Source organism: Phoenix dactylifera, unplaced genomic scaffold (genome assembly GCF_009389715.1).
Source record: "Phoenix dactylifera cultivar Barhee BC4 unplaced genomic scaffold, palm_55x_up_171113_PBpolish2nd_filt_p 000414F, whole genome shotgun sequence".
Classification (NCBI taxonomy): Eukaryota; Viridiplantae; Streptophyta; class Magnoliopsida; order Arecales; family Arecaceae; genus Phoenix; species Phoenix dactylifera.
The window spans coordinates 167,294-187,545 of NW_024067854.1; the positions used below are offsets into that span (position 1 = coordinate 167,294).

Sequence of the window (20,252 nt, forward strand, 5' to 3'; positions counted from 1 at the left end):
GCCGACAAAGGTGAGCCATGCCTGGTGGTGGTCGGCCAAACACAAAATAGGAGAAACTTGTCTGCAATCAATCTGGTGATTTGCCGACTAGATTCAAGGGAGAGACGGTGGCCTAACAACCAAAAGAAGGAGAAGGGAGGAACCAGCAACAAAGACTTACCTTTGGCGAGCTCTTCCGACCGGATCGACAGCAAAATCCCTGAGTGTATCCCACGGAATATCTAGGGATCTATACATCTAATGGGAGAACTTCCAAGGTAGATGCAAATGGAGGGGGATAGAGACTCTTTTATAGATGAATTTGGTTTCAACATGGAAGGATTTGGTCCCCTTAGACTCCTCCCTCCAGTAGAATTGGAGAAGGAAATCAGGAGTTTCCTCCCAGCCACACGTGCCCAACAAAAATATGGGTCCTTATACTAACATCCACTATCCAAATACAATTTCTGCACACACCACAACAAACACTTCTACTCCAAAAGCAAACCAAGCAATGTGTATAACTATTGGCATAAAGTTGTACTGTCTCACTAATTCCATCCAATGCTCATGCCAATTTTATAACCTATATAACATATTCATGAAAAAAGAAAAACAAAAAGCTTCAAAATTTAATCAGTAAAGCATGCATAATGGCTTCTAGGTGCTTGCTTTTGGAATTGAAGTGCACAAGATGGAAACTGCAATGGACTTTATGTGATCTTTATACAAGGTTTAGTGTCACCCGAGAGGGCATCATTTTTCTTGACTTCGAACTCACAACGGAGCTTTGCTGCTCTTTTAGAAAAGATGGGGAGAGAAGGAACTAGGAATTGAGGAGAGGAGAGGTAAAGGCTACGATTTTTCAAAGAAATATGGGCTTTTAGAGGAGAGATGGAACCCATCTTGAAGAGTAGTCACCATAAATAGGAGCTTCTATTGAGAAAATTGGGTTATGTAAAGCTTCCACTAAGAAAACAATACTATAAACAAATTAATATTGGATTAACATAAAAAAATTTAACTTAATTTTATAGAAAATTCATAGCTACGCTACAACTCAGCATAAAACAGAGTTGCACTTTTCTAATATAACAAGTATGATATTGGTATTCTAGCATCCATCTCCAAGGTTTTGTTTTGGTTCATACGAGAAAAAGAACGGCGATGAGATTGAGATAAACCGATATTTTTAGATCGAGATATCAAAACCTCGAAGGAGATGGTAAATCTAAGACTAAGAACTTTATTTGATTAATATTTATTAATTAAAAAAAATACTTTAGTGAAGTAGAAGATGATTGAAAAATATTAACGGATATGGCTTTATTGTATCTGTGATTTTATCAGATTATATCAGCTGAGAACCAAAATTTTTATAAAGGAGACGTCTAATACCGCACCCCACCCCACCCCACCCCACCCCATCCTTTGTAGCATGGGAGATGGTAGAATACTGCTATCAGAACCGATACCGGTTTGGCGGCAACAGGGGACCTTTGTACCAGAATCTTAAACGGGATAGGATATTCCGAATCACGCCTCATTCTCCCCTCCGCCCAGATAAGAAGCACCAACGGACCTTTACATAAAAGACCTCCGTCTCTTTTTATCTTTCCCTCCTCCCCCCCCACCCAACGCCCCATCCCCCCGGCCCCCCCGACCTCGGCAGTTCCCGAGCCGAAGACGGCGGATGTAGAGAGAGAACGCCATGGCGGAAGGCGAGACCCCTCGCCAAGGAAGCACAGGAGTAGGAGGAGGAGAGCCATTGGATCCCTCGCTGGGGATCGAGTACCACCTTCCGGCCACCGTCCTCGCGACGGTCCTCTCGCGCCTCGATCTCCGCTCCCTCTGCTCCGCCTCCGCCACCTGCCGCTCCCTCCGCGCCTGCGTCTCACATACCCTCTCCTTCCTCCCCTCCTTCCACCTCCTCGTACGCTCTTCCCCCGAATCCTCTTCTTTGCCCTAATTCGGTGCGATCTGTTTTTCTATTTTGTGATTTTCTTTGGGGTTTTGCGTGCAGGATATCGCGCCGACGCTGGATCTGCTGAGGCCTTTGCTGCCTCCGAACCCTCACCTCCGGAGCCTGCGTCTGGACTGCGGCCGCCTCGATGACTCCTCGATTGGGTATCTGGCGAGGCCTTCGCTCCACGAGCTCTGCCTCCATAACTGCGAGAACTTGAGCGGTACGCTCCTCTCCACGGTGGGAGCGAAATGCCGGGATCTCAGGTAATGTGTGGAAGCGATTATGTTTGTTTTCTAAATGAATAAAACGATATATGACCTGACGAACTTTATGATAACCTTCCTTTTGTATTGAGACATTATAGCTAATATGTAGCAAATAAAGGGAACTCGTATAATATTTGTTATCTTCTATCAGGTATCGGCTCTGCATTGTGGAAGCTTGTTCTGGCCCTTTAGATTATTAAGAGTGAACTGCTAGTTTTATGATATTCATGTTGTGCTACAGTTCTAACATTTGAGGGAACTGTTAGCATTTCTAATTTATTGTCTGCAATCGACATTTCTTTTCCAGGAAAGGACTCAGTTTTGGTTACTTTATCCTGATTCAGTCCTTCTGTTTAAGTAGATGAACTGGAAGAAGTATAAAAAGATGGATTTTATATTTATCCTTCCTTTTCTGGGAACTACATTTTTGACTTGTGGGTAATGAATAGCAAATGAAGGGAAATGTAATATTTATCACCTGCTATCAAGATGGCAACTTTTTGAGAGGGGACAAGCTCTGCTTGAGTTAGCTGTGCTGCCCCTTTGAATTGTTTGTATTAATGCTGCTTGATGCAGATGAGTGAAACCAGAATATATGCTATAGCTTCCAATTACTGTTTATAAGGATTTGGGAGGGATTGCTGGGTTGAAGATTATTTATCTTAACTTTCTGTTCAAGGGAACTTAAATTATGATAAGAGTAGGAAGTTCCTGAAGAGATCATGCCTATACTTCTAGTTTTCTTTCTTATAGGAGAAGAAGTTCAGGTCATTTTGAACAGATGCTAGACAGCACTGTCATGGAGTGGCTGAGCTTGTGGAAGTGGACAATTCGTAAGATGTGCTATAGTCTTCTGAGAACAAGCATAAGGACTGTGTTAATTAGATTTTAGAAAAATATTTGTTTTTTAAAGTTCAACCAGTACTCAAAATTGTCCGCATTTGTTATTGGATCTCGTCAAGGAACTTAGCCCCACATGTATGGATATTTTTCATGTAAAGCTTAGGCTTGTTAAATATGTTCTAAACTTGCCTTGCATAGAAAATGAATATGAAATACTTGCAAATATGAACATAATGATGTTGTCTTTATTTTGCAGGCAACATTTTTTAAGTTTGTTTTAAATGATAGCTTTTCGTTTATTTGATTATCTATCTGTTTATTTATGTTATAACAGAACTCTCTCTTTGAGCTCTCTAGCTGAGCGTAGAGGACTTCCAATCCTTTTTTCTGATCTAGAGGAACTGCTTAATGGATGTTCTCAGTTGGAGGTGAGCTAAATTCTGCTTGCTTAATCTATCATGATAACATTTTATACTTGTTAAAATTTCATTTCAATAGTATAATTCGGTATTGTAATCTATGATCACATTGGGCAAATGTTTAGATTAAATACTAATATTGAATTGTCTATGAGAGGATCTGGAAATAAGCATTACTTTTGATCCGTCATAAGAAATGATAAACATCACTAGCCTTTACTTTGTTTAAAACATTGTATGAACTTGAACCGTTGGTTGATTAGATTCTCCTTGTCTTTTGAAGAAAGGTTACCTCAATACATAGATTGGCAAATGCCTTCTTACTGAAGTGAAGAAAGCAGCATCAGCCATGATGAAGAAACTTAACTCCATATGCGAACATACACAAGTGAAATGACTGCCTTCTTTAGATATTTTAGTCCAATATGATTTGGTTTATTTGGTGCAAGTTAATCCATGCCCTTACGATAATTAAACTTGCATCCACTTATACATTATTCACAAGTGCTGATGTATGTACAGTTGTATGCTGTATAATGTAAACGGATGCAAAGGCTGTGCATTTACTCATAGATGCATGAATATGTTGTGTTAATATGTTTAATTGAAATTTACAGTAGCATCTCAAGTTGAGTGATTCAACGGAAAACACCATTGATATTTCGAAGAGGATGTTTGATAATTCATGATTATCAGTTCAAGATGTGTACCCATGTTGGTACTTTTGAAATAAAAGAAAAAGACCTTTTTAGCCCTAATATTGGAAGGGAATGCAAGTGGCTCTGTTTAGTTATGACATATAATTTGCAGGGAAAGAATGATTTAAACTCATGCATGGGACTTTACCTTTTAGTTGGGACTATGTTCTATATGTAGCTGTTTGACCATAGAGACAAGCTATAAGTCGTGCTTTAACCCACCATTTAGCTAGATCTGAGCAAAAAAATTGTATGAAAGGGAATGGCTTGTTAAAACAGCACTCAATTTATGTTGTTTGATAAATTGAATGCCATGTTTTTGAGCCAAACATACATATCTATATAACAAAAAGATAATGCAATTGACTGCCATAAAATATTGATGGATTCAAGCCTATTAGGCCATCAAGATCAGCTATAGGTGCACCATCATATCTGTAAGGCATTGCATTGAATCCACTAATTATATCATTGCATGTTAAATCATTTACAAATAGAAAAAAGGACATCCTAATGCACAAGGCTCCCACCATGGTAGGGTGTGTAGAGGGTACGTAGTCTTACCCCCACGCACTGAGAGGTTGTTTTCGTGCTTTAAACCCATGATATCTAGGTCACAATGGGGCAACCATGGTATACCGTACCAGCCTTCAATCTTAATTTACAAATACCCCTTCTTTTTTTTTTCCTTTCGGTGCACTTCTTGCGCTTCTTTCTTTGAAACTATTGATGAGGCCATTTCATGTGTACTATTGGGATTCAAGTCTTTCGACATCCAAACCTTTGTAGTCGCCGTGTTAACCTAGTATTATTGCTTTTTGACGAGGCCACAAGTTTGGCATATGAGAATTGTATGTTTGTAGGCTTCAAAAACATCTAATCATAGTTTCGGAATATGTGTCATTAATGGACCTATGGGTGCCCTGAACACCTTAATGGAAGATAATTAAGCTCATTTTTCTCCAGATGATAGTATGGACAATGTTGGTAAGTTGAATGACCATGCTCCCGGATATGAAGGCCGCTTAGGTTAGGTTGTTGACCTTCATTAGAATATGAAAATTGACCACTTTATACTAAGGTTCGTCGAACCAGTACTGAGACCCGTACCAGTTCGAACCGAATTGACAGCAGGGCTGTGGCAATCACAACAGGGCCTCGCAATCGGTGCGAACCGGTCCAAATTCGAGTTGAACCGAATAGAACCGTCCGGTTCCGGCCGGTTTCGGTTGGGGGACTGGAACGTTTTCTATTGAAGAACCGACCCGGTCGGAGATCAGGTCGGCTTGGTTTGGGCTGAACCAGCCGGTTCAGCACGGTTCAGCAATCATTGCTTTATACCAACAACAGGCCTTCTATGAACCCCAAGTTTGTTACTGACTTTCAAGGGTAGCATCCAACAATAGGGGGTAGAACTAGGTTTACTCATAAATTTATGGCACCCTTCAAGGATGTCAAATATAAGGTCTTGATAGAGATTAGAAGTTAAGGGTTTCTATATACTATTTGTAGAGGCAATTTGCGTTCGCTTATCAATGCCCTTTTAAGCTTGGTTGTCCATATGAAGAGAATCAACATGGAGGTTTTCCTTCTTCAATAATGATCCTTATCGTCAGTCCGATAGACAATTATTATCGTTAGTGTTCAATGCACAGTATTATCAAAATTCTTCAAGTTTTAACATATTTGGAGTGTAGACTTATCTGGACGCTTGGATAAAACATGAACAACATGATACTCCATGACACTCTAAAAATGGAATGTCTTGCTTGTGTTAGCTAGAAGCTTGACACTTGGTATATAACCTTTTGAAGCAAGGTTCGCCAAATCGGTGTCGGGTGTTGTACCAGTTGGTGACAGATGAATCTACGGTACCATACTTTTAGCTCAAAGATTCATCCAGGTGTGAAGGTGTCTATCACTGGCATCCTGGAGATTGGGGAGCAGGAAGGTACCTTAAGATAGCTCGGAGTCTCGATCACAGGTCGACGTCTCCATAGGGCGGACTGCTCTCCCATAGAGCTGGGCATCAGACGCAGACTGGAGAGTTGGCAGGCGGGCGCTTTGTCTAAGATAAGTAATCACTGGTACGATCAGTCTTGAGCTCGACTCTTATTTATCTATTATCCCACACTTTGGTGCCTCTCGCGGCATTACGGTGCATGGAGCGACTGTTTAGGAGTTTTCTTTGGGGGCGGCATGGGGCAGCATTGGTATTCATCTGTTGGCGTGGGATACCATCTGTGACCAATAGTGGGGGGCTGGAGGTCCACTCCTTGATCGAGCGGCGGGAGATTCTCACGATCAAGCTGGCAGCTAGGTTTCTTCTGAAACCGGAGGGTCTCTAGGGCTCTCTGATGAGGGCCAAGTATGGGGATCCGGCTGACCCGACTGTCTTTCACTCTAGCCATCGCAATTCATTTGGAGAGAGATCTACGCCCGCGCTTCGATGGTTCTTCCGAAGATCAGATGGGAGATCGGGGACGGACGGGCTATCGTCTTGGAGGACAGCTAGCTCTCTGAGGTGCCACTGCGTGACTGGCCTACCCTGTCGACCCTGGTCAGCTAGAGGGGTGTAGAGTCTGCGATCTATTTGCTCTAGGTGGGCGGATGTGGAACGAGGACCTGGTCCGACAGGCTTTTGGGGAGCGGCTGGCTGTGTGGGTTCTGTGTCTGGCGATTCCTATTAGGGAGGTTGCAGATAGGAGGGTCTGGAGCGTGACTGGGAGGTCAGAGGTGAAGGTCCGAGATTTACTCCGGGTGGTCAAGAGGACTACGACTCGGCAGATTGATGGGGCCAGGATCTGGAGGCTTCGTATCCACTCCCGAGTCGCCTTATTTGTCTGGAAGGAGGCATGGGGGTGCTTGCCCGCCAGAGGCGTGCTAGCTAGGCGAGGGATGAGCATTTTTTCAAAGTACGTGGCCTCCCCGAAGGTGGAGTCTATTTTTCATGTTCTTATCGAATGCTCGCGGGCCGCTCAGATCTAGGGTTGTGCCTCGGGCTCCCCCGACCCTCGGCAGGGGTGGACGTCGATCGAGAATTTTTTTGCACTTCCTAGAGATCTCCTCATGGAGGCCCGACCTTGAGGAGTGGAGGATCAAGGCTGCCTATCTAGCCTATCATTGTTGGCTAGATAGAAATGCTCGGGTCTTCGAGGACTGTAGAGCGCATCCGAGGACAGTGGCGGATGGAGGTCTTCTTTATGAGGCGGAGGTTATTCGCACCACTGTGTCGTCATCTCTTGGGATGGCTAGAAAAATCTGAGGCTCCCATTCTGCTCCTGTAGCATCCAAGACCGTGCTAGTCTTCTGGGTGCTCCCACCCTCTAGCTTTCTGAAGATGAGCTTCAACGACAGTGCTGGCGAGGGAGGGAGCACTGGAGGTGTGGATTTCGTTATCAGAGACCATGATGCCAGACTGATAGTGGCTGGGGGCCGGCGGATCTTCGACATGTCTGTAGTTAGTGCCGAGCTCAGAGCCGCATGAAAGGGCATCACCTGTGCAAGACGTGTTCTGGGTGCGGACTGCATTCTCCTCGAGGGGGACTCGGCCATGGTTATCGAGTGGATCCGGGGTCGGAGACGCAGTGCTGGCTGTAGGGCGCTGCTCCATGACATCCGCAGGCTCTTAGGCGAGTGTGGTCTCTATCGGGGCCGCATATGTCTATAGAAAGGTGAATAGCACTGCTAACTAGGTGGCTTTATTCGCGGCTCACCATTTTGGAGGCTTCACCTGAAAAGACCACGTGTCTGTGTCTTATCCTCTGTATTATTTTTTTTCTTTTCTGATTTTGTTGGTTGCACCCACACTCGTCGCGTGTGAGCCGCCGTTGTGCCCCCCCCCCCCCCCCCCCAAAAAAAAAAAAGAGTTGTCGTTATTAAAACAAATTGTCATATTATTGTAAACACTGCTCAGACTGTTTACAAACAATTTTTGCAGACTCTGGGATAGGTAACTGATAACTGAGTCAAACCATGTTCTGGTTTTTGCATGGGAACACATTGAGAAACCATTTTGAATACAATTGGACCTAAAACCATGTTGGGTTTGTGATTTGCTGCTCTGGAGATGGACACATTTCTAATGTGTGAGGTTTACTTTAGATGGCTCATTGAGTGTGACAAGATCAAAAGTCTTGGTGGGCTGTGGGAGTGCTACCATTGGGAACACATTTATTTAGGTCATCATGGCAGCTCATGTAGTATTGTCAAAGTTCAGCATTAATAAAGTATAGGTGCAACTTTGTGAGCATCTTTTGCGATGGCATGTGGATGTTGGCATGTTACCATGACCAAATTTGTTCAATTGTCGGGCATAGATCAAACTCATCTGAATGCAGCTCAAACTTATCAAATTACACACATCAGATCTGGGAAATAGGGATGTTATATGACATCTCTATCTTGCTACAAGACCTAGGCTCAGATTTTCAAGCTGCAAAACCTAAGTGAAAAATGAACTAGTTAATTCAAGTGCTGTGGTAGCTGTATCCATGCTTTGTATGCAAGGTTGAGTTTATACCCACTGAAATAAGACTTGTGAATCTGAAGCATCAACCTCTTTGAAGATTAACTCTAGTCTTCCTAACTGTAGTGGGATAGATTTTGTCACTGTGGAGCACATAACATGATTTTAAGAGGATTTCTGGTGTTTTTTTTAATTGAGATAATTGGTGCAAAATGCAAGGAATATGCTTGGTAAGATGCACGCTGGAGCTAAACTGGTCTAAAGTGTGCTACTGTGGTTTGATGCTACGAACATCTAGATACCCTCAATTCAAGATGATTTTAGATGGTCCATGTGTCTTGAAGCATTTTCTGCATCCCGTTGATACATTAGGATCTACATTTTTTTTTTTGCTAAACCGAGTGATCTATACAACACGTGTACGGATGCACCCCAATAAAGTTGGAAAACAAAAATATCACGGAGCTCCCAAGGCAGCTCCCCGTCCCCTGCCCATAGGGTACTACTGGCATGGTTAGCCACATACGTGGCTACCCAATCCGCAGCCCCGTTGGCTTCTCTAAACACATGCTTCGCCTGGACCACCCCTCCGTCCCTCATCATCATCCAGATATCGCGGATCAAGCGGTGGTCGGCAGCACCGACCCTCTGAACCTCCTGGATCCAACTAATGATCGTAGCCGAGTCACCCTCCAAAATGACTGAACTAGCTGAGAGCATACACTGAGCATGTCGAAGACCTGCCCAGGCAGCTCTCAGCTCCGCTTTAGGAACCGTGCAGTCAAATAACTGACAGCCTCCTACGGCCACAACCCTGGAGTTCGAGTCCCTAATGACGAAACCCGCTCCACCCTTTGTGCCACCATCCAGCACCGACTCATCAAAATTGATCTTGATGAAGCTTGGGGGTGGGGGGCTTCCAGGTGAAAACACCGTACGAGAAGCTGCTGAGGCAGAATGAAAACCCTAGATATCCCGAGCTATCAAAAGTCCTTCTAAGGAGGAAACACGATTAATCTCTGCTGCCTGCGCTCGGGCGCTCTCCGCCACGAGCCTTGGCGACATGCTCTGCTCGCCAAAGGTTCGAGCATTCCTTGCCAGTCATATCTGGTATACTGTGCAGATCGCTCTAATCGTCTCTTGGCGTGTCAATGGGTTGCCCGACCACCAACGGATGGTCCGTAAGAACTGGTCCCCCTGAGACCAACCCTTCGCGTAGCAGCCCTGCTGCACGCAACGCTGCCCTCGCCCATGTGCACTGAAACAGTGCATGGTCCACCGACTCATCAGCTCCGCATGCCCTGCACTCAGGGGGGCATCCTCAAACTCCGTCCGCTAAGTACTGCTCTCGGTTGGAAGCCGATCCCATACGACCTTCCATAAGAACAGTGCGCCCCTCGGATTGAGGCCTAGGCGCCAGACCCAGGCACACTCCGGACCTGGCTCATGCTCTGGCCGGAGCACTCGGGAGAGCTCTCCCACCCTCCGATCCTACACGACGTGCTCCACACCCGGGTATCCGAACCCGCATACCCCGGAATCGGAAGGGACCGGACCCTCTCGGCTAGGTGTGCCCCAAACATGTGACCCAACCTAGCCTCATCCCAAGCAGCCCTGCTCGGGATGAGGAGGTCGCAGACCCGCCGTACCTCCACTACCTCAATGTCAACCATAGTCGGCCAGAGTCTCAAGGGTAAGACACCCACCCATGGGTCGCCAACCACATCAATACTCTGCCAATCGCCTATCAACCATCTAGTATTCTCCCCGATTGTGGAAGATATCTTGCAATCTCTCGCCATATGAATGAGCAACGACGCCCACTGTGAATCTCCCCTGCAGTGCACGTCCGACCATATCTTGCAGCCATGATCTGACTCCAGAAACTCTGTGGCTCCAATGTGAATTGAGCTGCATGTCGGGCAATCAGCGCTTCGCGCCGCTCCACAAGAGACCACCCCGAGGCCACCCTCCCTCACTGGTAGGCAGACACTCTCCCATGCCACTAAATGCATCCTGTGACCCCCTCCATACGACCCCCATAGGAAGCTTTGCAGTAGCGCTCGATCCTCGTCAGCAGTGTTTTCGGAACCACTGTGTTGGCCATGAAGTGGACCGGCATGGAAGCTAGCACTGATCTAATCAACGTCAATCTACCCATCATAGAGAGCGAAGATGCCCTCCAGCCCTCCAGTCTGCTCTGAATCCTCTGTACCAGACCAGAACACTCAGTCACCCATAACCTCCTGCCCGTGATGGGTACTCTCAGATAGCTCCAGGTCCAATTCTGAACCGGCATTCCCAGTATCCCCCGAATCTCTTGTCTGACCCTATGCTCAGTGCTAGGGCTGAAGGAAATTATTGACTTCTGAAGGTTTACCTTCTGCCCCGACATTGCGCAGTACTCCGCTAATACTCTCCTGAGGACTCATGCATCTGCTGCCCGCGCCCTAGCTAGGAGTAGACAATCGTCTGCGAATAGTAAATGTGATATAGACCGAGACCTCGGGGCGGGAACAAACGCCTCCAGCTCCCGGTTAGCACAAGCACCCGCAAAGCCCGAGATAGGACATCTGAACAGATGATGAACAAATATGGGGATAAAGGACATCCCTGTCTAAGCCCCATAGTAGACCTAAAGAAAGGGGAAGGCGTGCTGTTGATCAAGATGGAAAACCTCGACCCCCAGACACACCCCAACACCCACTCAATCCAGATCTCATGAAAGCCAAAGCACTCCAAAGCGCGTCATAAGAAACTCCACCGAATTCTGTCGTAAGCCCGTTCCATGTCTAGCTTAATAGCCATCATGCTTCGTCGCTTAGAGACCCGTCGAAGATCCCACATTATTTCTTGGGCCAGCATGACGTTATCAGAGATATTCCGACCTCCCACAAAAGCACCTTGCTCTTGGCAGATGAGGCATGGCAGCAGATGCTTCATCCTGCCCACCATTATCATTGCCACAACCTTATAAAGGGTTGTGCACAAGCTGATGGGCCTGAAATGGCTAGGCTCCCTCGCATCCTAACGCTTCGGTATCAGCGTGACAAAGGTAGCTCTCCAATCATCGGGCATCGCTGCCTGACTGAAGAAATACCGCATAGCCTTAACCATCGCAACCCGAATGACGCCCCAATATCTCCTAAAGAAGAAAGGTGGAAAACCGTCCGGCCCCGGAGCCTTGTCCCCTGCCAGGGCCCAGACTGCCTCCTGCACTTCCTCCCCTATCACAGGCCGCACCAAGAGTGCGTTCTCCCGACACTCCGAGTTGCGTATCTGCTCTCGGAAGCTGGCCGACATCCCCAGACTCCCTATCCTCCGTCCATCTGGACCAAAAGAAATCCAGCAATACTTGACTAACCTCCGCCTCCCTCTCCACCTGCCGACCAGTCCCATCTCGCAGGGAACGAATCATGCTCCTCTGCCTCCTTGATGATCGTCGTCCAATGGAAAAAACTGGTATTCCGATCTCTCTCTCTAACCCACTGGATCCTAGACTTCTGTCTTCAGAAGATCTCATGCTGGCGTAGCAATGAGTGATGATCAGCAAGTAGCCCCCGTAGGCGCATCATATCCGCCTCCGGGAGCTCACCCTTCTGATCTTCTCTGGTTTGAAGGTCGCTAATGGCGACCTCCACCACGTCCATCTTCCTAAAAATATCTCCCACCACCTCACGGTTCCAACGGCGGAGCCGCCTCTTAGTTAGTTCCAACTTTCGTGATACCCTCTGCATGGCATTATCGTGCACCGGCAAGGACCATGCCTCCCGAATAATGTTCCAGGATTGAGGGTAAGACAACCACACCTTCTCAAAACGGAAGGGGCTGTGATGGCCGGAGTCCGAGACTGTTGATAACAACAGTGGACAATGGTCAGAAGCAGTGCAGGATAAATGTCTGACCTGATAGGTAGAAAATCGGATGATCCAATCAGGGGTCGCAGTAGCCCTGTCTATCCGCTCCCAAACCCTAGCCCCGCCAGACTGGTTATTACACCAGGTGAATTGCGGTCCAGAGAAACCTAGATCCACTAAACCGTTCTGCGATAAAAAATCACGGAACTCTCTTCGATCTATTGTATCGGTAAAGGGTCGTCCTCTCTTTTCACTTGCATTCAGAATACAATTGAAGTCACCTATCACCGTGGTCGGAAAACCCTAGGCAACTAGATTAGCAATCTCGTCCGATAGGACTCTCCTATTCTATAATTGATGCTCGCATACAATCCACATAATACCCATGGAGCAGTATTAGGTTCTGTAACTATCATGGTAACCTGTTGGGGGCAGTTGTGGAAAGACATCCACTGTCGCCACCCTCCGCTTCCACAACACCAAGATACCCCCTAAAAGCCCTTGGGAGTCTATAGCATAGGACTCCCAGTCGGCCTCCAGGCGGCGTTGCACTCGACGAAGTCCGTTGCTAGACAACCGCGTCTCACAGAGGAAGCAGATCTCAGGGCTGTGGACCTGCACTAACTTCCTGAATGACGTCCTAAAAGACGGATTGCTCGCCCCTCTACAATTTCATGCTAGAATCCTCATGGGGAAAAGTCTGAAAGGTCGGCCACAGGCTCATCCACCCCCTGGGCCATCGGGTCCAGCGCTACCTCGGGATACATCCCTCCACGCTGACTGTCATCCTCACTCGCTCCAGAGACAGCCCGCATAACTGCCGCTCGGACCCTCTGTACCACCATCGAATGATCCACCGCCGGTCTACTAGTAGTCCCTGCGACCGCAATCCGGTCATCACTGCTCTCCCTATTGTCCCCCTGGGGTACCCCTCCCGGGTGGTCTGAGCCAGCTGCTCTGCCTCGGGGTGGCTGACCGACACCCGGTCCCTAGCTCCATGGGCCCCTCCGCCCAGGTCACACTCGCCCGGGCTAGACTCCTACGGAGGGCCTACTGTGACTCCAGTGCCCGCCGGGGGGGGGGTTCTAGCCTGGATCTCTCCCCTACCTGGGGCGGAGAACCAAATCAGAACACTATAGATGATCCCCGTGCTGGGTCCTCGATGGTGTCCACTAGCCCAGGCGCACTCAATGCTCTTGGTGACCCGAACACCTCTAGTCCTAATGTCTCTGGGTCCATCACATCGTGCCTACTCTCCGGGTCCGTCCCCCGGCACGTGAGGCCAAACCGGAAGGGACCAAGCCCCGAGAGAGCGAGCCCAGGGTCTGCCGGCTCACCAGCAGGCTCGCTTGGAGCTTGCTGCTCGCGAGGCCCACCAGGCGTGGGCGGCCCGCTGGGAGCGCGCGGCCCAGCAGGCGCGCTCGCGGGTTTAAGGGCAGGCGGCCCCAGTATGGGTCGGCCTGCCCGTCACCCGAATGACGCGCGCACGCGCACGTGCCGTGGGCATCACGCGCAGCGCACGTTCGCGCGCCGACCGCCCCCCCCCCCCCCAACGGGCCGATCGGCCCCTTATCAGCCCGCGGCCCAGCGTCCCTTGGGCCGCTTGCTGGACGGGCCCTTGGCCCCACCCACAAAGCCAGGTGGGCCAGGCTGCACAGCCGAGCTGGCCCGATGCTCCGCCGCCCAGCTCAATCGGCCTGCCATCCGAGTCGACCAGGCCGACTCTGAGTTTGAAAGCCGAGTCGACTCGGTCGCTGCCGAGTGGGGGGCCCTGTGCTCCGTCGCCCACCCCCTCCACCGGCATGCGTTTCGGCGGCGAATGGTGGCGAGCGACCTTGGTTGGTTTCGGCCAACCGTCGACGTCCGGAGGAGATGTGACCGGACGGCTAGTCCGGTCTCCCGGAGAGAGCGGCCGAGGCGAGGGTGACTTGGCCTTCGCTCGGCCGTCTTCCCCAGTCGCGGCGGCGGCGGCGGCGGCCCCCTCGGGAGCCGGGGTCGGTTAGCCACTAACCAAGGACCATAGATCGGCCCTTGATCGACCTCCTCGGTTCCCGACTCCGGCCCTGCTTGAGAAACCCCCAAATCCACCCCCCCTCTCCTCCGTCTGCTTCGGCATCGACTGGCAGCACGCCATCGCCGAGTGGCCTATCCTGCCGCATTCGGTGGCAGTAGTCGGCGATGTTCTCAAAGACGAAGGGCTGCCACCGCACCCTCGTCTTCCCCCGAATCAGAACCCCCAGAAGAAGGGGCTCGGTTGGCATCGATCACCACCTTCACCCGCGTGAAACCCATGGCTCGCCGTTGCTCGGTCACCCCGTCAACAGCGATCGGCCGCCCCGCTTGGGTTGCTATCTCTAGTATGGTCGCAGCAGACCAATATTTCGGCGGGAGCCGAGGTAGCCGGAGCCATACGACGACCGTTTTCACGGCGTCCTCCCCTGGCGCAAACTTCGGCACCCACGGCTCCATGGCGAGAAGCTACCCTGCCACCACCCATGGGCCTCCATTGAGTGCCCGGTCTTGGTCGGCCGTCGACCCAAACCTCAGGGCTAGGCGGTCGTCGACTAGCGGCACCACCTCCACCTTCCCTGCAAGTTTTCCACGGGTGGCCCACATCTTTGGCCACCCACTCGGCCGGCACCCGACGGCTGAGGCTACGGGCCACCACCGAGAGGCCGTCCCACTCCCGGCGAGCGGCCTCGATGGGCGCCTCCGACAGCTCCAAGACCGTCGGGAAGCGGCGACTCACCCGAGCCACCTCCGCGTCCGAGGGCCAGTGAGTCACCCAAGGCCCCAGCCTCGCTGGAGTCCTGGATGTCTCCCTCCGTTCCGCAGGAAGCTTACCTTTGCCTTTGCCCTTACCATTGCCCGCCAACGCTGCCGCGTACGTCGAGCTCCTCGTCGGCTTTTGTCCCCGAAGGGCTCGCCTGCTGATCCATCGGCCCGTCGGACCTGCACACAGATAGGTTAGAAGAAAAACAAACAAATCGTACTCGTTCGTTAGGGAGCCGGAGCTGCTCGATCTTCCGCCACCACCGCCGGCAAGACCGGCCTCTCAGCCCTCCCCTGTGCCCCCGAGGAGGTCACTGTCTGACGATGACGAACCCCGCGCCCAACCTCCCTCCTTAGACCATAGTTGAATCCGGTGCCCCCCACGGAGCTGTCCCGCCGTAGACGGAGAAGAGCCTCGCCGAGAAGCCGCCGACGAGCAGTTAGCCGTTAGGCCTCAGCCCACTTTCTCTCTCCTCAGAGCTTCTTACTCTAAAGAGCGAGTGCTTTCAGCACTACTTCTGCCTCTAGGATCTACATGTTTACTGTGCAAATATTTCACCAATTAGCCTCATGGTCAATCTCATGGACCACTACTTTGTCTTTACGTATGAAGTCGGTTGAACTCCTAAGATATGTATACCTAAAGTTCCTACCTTTGCTATGTAGGTCCCGAAAGTAGATTTACCCACTTCAAAGTAATGGACAGGTTACAAATTGTCCACTTGGTCAGTATGCAGGATGAACGTTCACTGTCTGCCTTGTACCAAATATTATTGTTATTTGACCTAATTCTCTAAATGGATAGCTATGATAATTATGTGGTCTGGAGGGGCTGGATTGTGTTGTGCTACTGAAATACCAAAGGAACCCCTTATGGGTGAATGTACTAAATTCTGTTACTTTATGTGGAGTTATTTCAGAACAATCGATGGCTTTAAAGAGAGTTCTATTTTTTTCAACTTTCCTTTTTCTATATGACTGATTTAATCATAATGATATTATATTCTGCTACATTATGTATTACAAAATAGTTGAAGCATATTCGTATCACTCTAGATGTTTTATAGCCTCTAAAATGCAAAAAAAGTTGTGATTTCTGGCCCTATTGAAGGAATATTTGTGTTTCTGAAATTGCCAGTTGTAGACTGTTCTAGGTTGACTTATGGATGATACTTGATCATGGTTTGTAGCCATAATGGAAATAGAATGTGGATGGTGGAACTTTGCTCTTGTTACGATTATATATGGATTTTTAATATTCCAAATATCGTCATGTTAAGAAATTTGGAAATCTGTGTATTTAAGGAACTAAAGAGCAAATCCTATGTGGCTATTCCAAATTTGAACGACCGTGTTGTTAGCCCTCAACTGAATTTCAAAACCTTGCTTTTATGAAATTGAGGAGCTAGCTGGTTCTTTTACAGTTATAAAATGATATGATTTAGATATCCCATTTAGTTAAGACATGTAAGCTTATCATGGTTTTACGTAAACAGAAGTTATGTTTTGTTGAGTATATATAATTGAGAGGGCGGAGTCTTGATGCAATGATAAGGTTGCTTGATTGTGATCTGAGTGTCATGCGTTTAAAACATGGAAATAGCCTCTCTGCAAGGCAAGGTAGTCTGTATACTTTTGACCCTCCCTAGACCCTGCAGTGGCTGGAGCCTCGTGCACTGAGATGCTTTTTCTGAAGAACATATAATTGCACTGGCATTCTTTTGTTATATTTTGATGCATTTCTCTAACCAGTCTGATATGTTGTAAACTTTGCTAGCATCTGACCTGGCACTTGATGTCGCAACATTTGATAACCCTAAATTTGGTCATGTCTGGGCAACTGCATCAGAAGGACTATCTACTCTTGAAATTGTTATATTCCTATGACAATGCTGACTGAACTGCTCAATTCAACTGGTGGAGTCACGTCGGCCCCCAAATCATGTAAAACCACCATTTCTTTCCGAGCCTTCAGAAGTTGTGCCTCGCGTAGACTATGTTACATGATTACTTGGGTCAGCTCTATTGCAGAGGGCCCTCCCTTTGCTGACGCATTTGGATCTTCAAGATGCTCCCATTATAGAGCCTACCATAGCTTCTGATCTCACAAATGCTGGTCTCCAACGGATCAATCCACATTGCAAATTGAAACACATTTTCACTGATACGAAGCCAGGAGTTCTTATTCACGTACTTTCGTCGAGTGAATGATCTAGGCATCCTTTTGATGTCAGATACTTGCTCTTTCGTTGGAGAGTATCTCCCTTGGTGGTTTTTTGCCCGTGTCACAGATACTGGTTTCAGGGCAATTCTACACTCATGCTCTAGCCTCCGGAAGCTTATGGTTTCCCATGGAAGCCAACTGACAGATCTGGTGTTTCATGACATCTCAGCTACTTCCTCTCTCTGACACATGTTAGTTTCAGGTGGTGTAATCTTCTAACCAACCTTGGGATTGGGGGATTATCATATAACAAAGAGCTTAGCGTTCTTGACCTAAGAGATTGTAGAAATGTTGGTGATGATGCAGTAAGAGCATTAAGCTATCTTCCGAAGTTACAGACATTATTATTAGAAGGCACTGATGTCAGTGATTTGGGAAGTGTCGTACCTGGGTCATGGGAAGTGTCCTTTGGCCTCATTGTCTCTCAGAGGGTGCAGAAGACTAACAGATGACTGCATCTCATCTATCTTTGGTGGTTCCATCCGGCCTAGCCTGCAAGTTTTAGACCTATCTAGGCTTCCTATCTATCCGACAATGGCATTTTGGTTGCTGGCAAAGAGTAGGACTCCAATTGTTGAACCCGCATCCGAGAATGCCCACATATAGGGGATACTTCAGTCATGGCTCTAGCATCAATGCAAGTTGAAGGTGGGGTCCTACGGGAGTAGCTTGCATTTGCTGGATCTTCAATGACTGTGGTGGTATTACGCCACTTGCAATCCGATGGTTTAAGAAGCCCTACTTCCCAAGGTTGAGTGGCTGGGAGTAACAGGAGCTTGAACAGAGATATGGTGGATGCTCTGGTAAGAAGCCGACCTTTCTTGCATATTGCATGCCGTGGCGAGGAACTAGGAACAGGATATGGGGATACATCATGTGGCTGGTATAGGCATGAAGAGGATGAGCTTGATGAACTTGAACAGTGGCTCCTGGAAGGTGAGGATGCTAGTGGTGATGAAGACATGATGGGGTGATGTTTGTGTTAAATACTAGCTTTATATTTTACGCATGTTTATCTTTAACCTTGTTGATTATGTAATTTATTGCTTGTAACTGTGACCGTTGCTCTTGATTCACAAACTTGTAGCAGCTAATGGTTCTTCTTGTCCACTATGCGATCAACGGCATGATGGTATTTTTTTCTGAGTAGATGAATCCATGTAGTAGAAGGAAGAGATCAGGTGTGTTCCGAACTTGGCAAAAGTTTCTGTTTCAGTTTATATTCCTTTTTCAGCTTTTTGTTTAGTATCCAGCAGTTTTTTCCAAACTTGGTTATGTTTGCCGACAGGAACTGGCTGATCTTGCATGAACTCCGATTTGTTCCTTTTTCTTTTTTGTAATTTCTTTCCTCCAATCTTGTGATATTTGAGCGGAGTCTGACACACTTAAGGTGCTTTATTTTAGTTCCTTTGTTTTATTGCATCTCCTTGCATCTGACAATCTAGCCCGTGTTTAGAAACTTGCAGAAACTGCAATCCATTTTAAATTGGAGCACTTTTCAAGCACTGGATTTCTCACTTAAATGGTGTTTCTGTTTTCCTCTGCCTTTTTTTTTTTTTGAAATTCCCCCTGATGCATATATCTCCAATGATCTGTGGGTATCCACATTCTTACTTTTGTCCAGCTGGATATGTCCATCATTGCACAGATAACATGTGGTTCTCCCTGATGTTCCTTTCTGGAAAAATAATATTGCTACTATCATTTAACAAGTGTTTCTCCAAAAAAAACATAAATAATAAAAAAAAGAGGGCAATATTGGCATTTTGCTTTTTAGAAAAATAGTGTTTGGTACTAGTATATGAAATTTGCTTCTACAAGAAGCCAAAAAATATTTCTAGGAGAAGCTAGAAAACCTAGCTTTAGTTTTTTTTCAGTGAGAAGAGAGTTTTAGAAAATAGCAATACAAACACAAAAACTCACTTTGGATTAGTGAGCTTTTTTCTTGTCATTGGGATATTTTGTGCCCTTCTATAAAATGTAGTCCTATAATATATGAATCAAAAACACAAAATATATGCAAAAGTATTTTGTATTTAAAATTTTAAACTATGTATATTCAATAAGAAGTGCTTTTTTTTTTTTTTTTTTTTTTGCTTGAAACGGGTTGTTCAGACAACGCGTGTCCCGAATACACCCAAGAACATCAAAATACAAAATCTCGCGTAGTGCCAATGGCAACTCCCGCTCTCCTGCCCACAGGGCGTATCGCCCGAATGGGTGTGCTGTATATGCAGCTACCCAGTCAGCCGCCCCGTTGGCCTTTCCTGAATACATGCTTGGCCCTCAAAGGGCCACAACATCCCTCATCATCATCCTAATATCCCGGATCAGAGGAATGGTCAAATGCTCTCCCGCCGAATCCACCCAATAACAGTGGATGAGTCGCCCTCCAAGATGATCGAGCTAGCCCGTAGTACCCGCCGCGCATGGCAGAGGCCGGCCCAGGCAGCTCGCAACTCCGCCGCTGGCACTGATGTGTCGAATAGCCGGCAGCCGCCCGCTGCCACTACCCGAGAGTGAGGGTCTCGTATGACGAAGCCGGCACCGCCTCGATACCACTGTCTAGTACTGAGCCATCAAAATTGACCTTGAGGAAACTCGGGGGTGGGGGCTCCCAGGTGAAGAACACCGTCCGAAGAGCTGCCTGAGCAGAGAAAGAACCCCAGGTGTCCCAAGCTATCAAGGTCGTATCTGAAGGGCTGGTAGGTCTGAACTCCATCGCCAATACTCGAGCGGACTCCGCAACAAACCTCGGCG

The 20,252-nt window shown here is 47.8% G+C and overlaps 1 protein-coding gene across 1 annotated transcript; it reads left to right on the top strand.

The window, feature by feature from the left end:
• Window positions 1-1,590: 1,590 nt before the first annotated feature.
• On the top strand, window positions 1,591-18,725 carry LOC103696458 (F-box/LRR-repeat protein 10). The gene is given in 12 exon segments (XM_039118803.1): window positions 1,591-1,912; window positions 2,003-2,208; window positions 3,389-3,482; window positions 17,046-17,165; window positions 17,285-17,425; window positions 17,427-17,664; window positions 17,667-17,869; window positions 17,871-18,069; window positions 18,072-18,150; window positions 18,152-18,182; window positions 18,184-18,245; window positions 18,247-18,725. Coding segments are annotated over 12 exon segments (1,815 nt in total). The 5' UTR covers window positions 1,591-1,690; the 3' UTR covers window positions 18,467-18,725.
• Window positions 18,726-20,252: the final 1,527 nt, after the last annotated feature.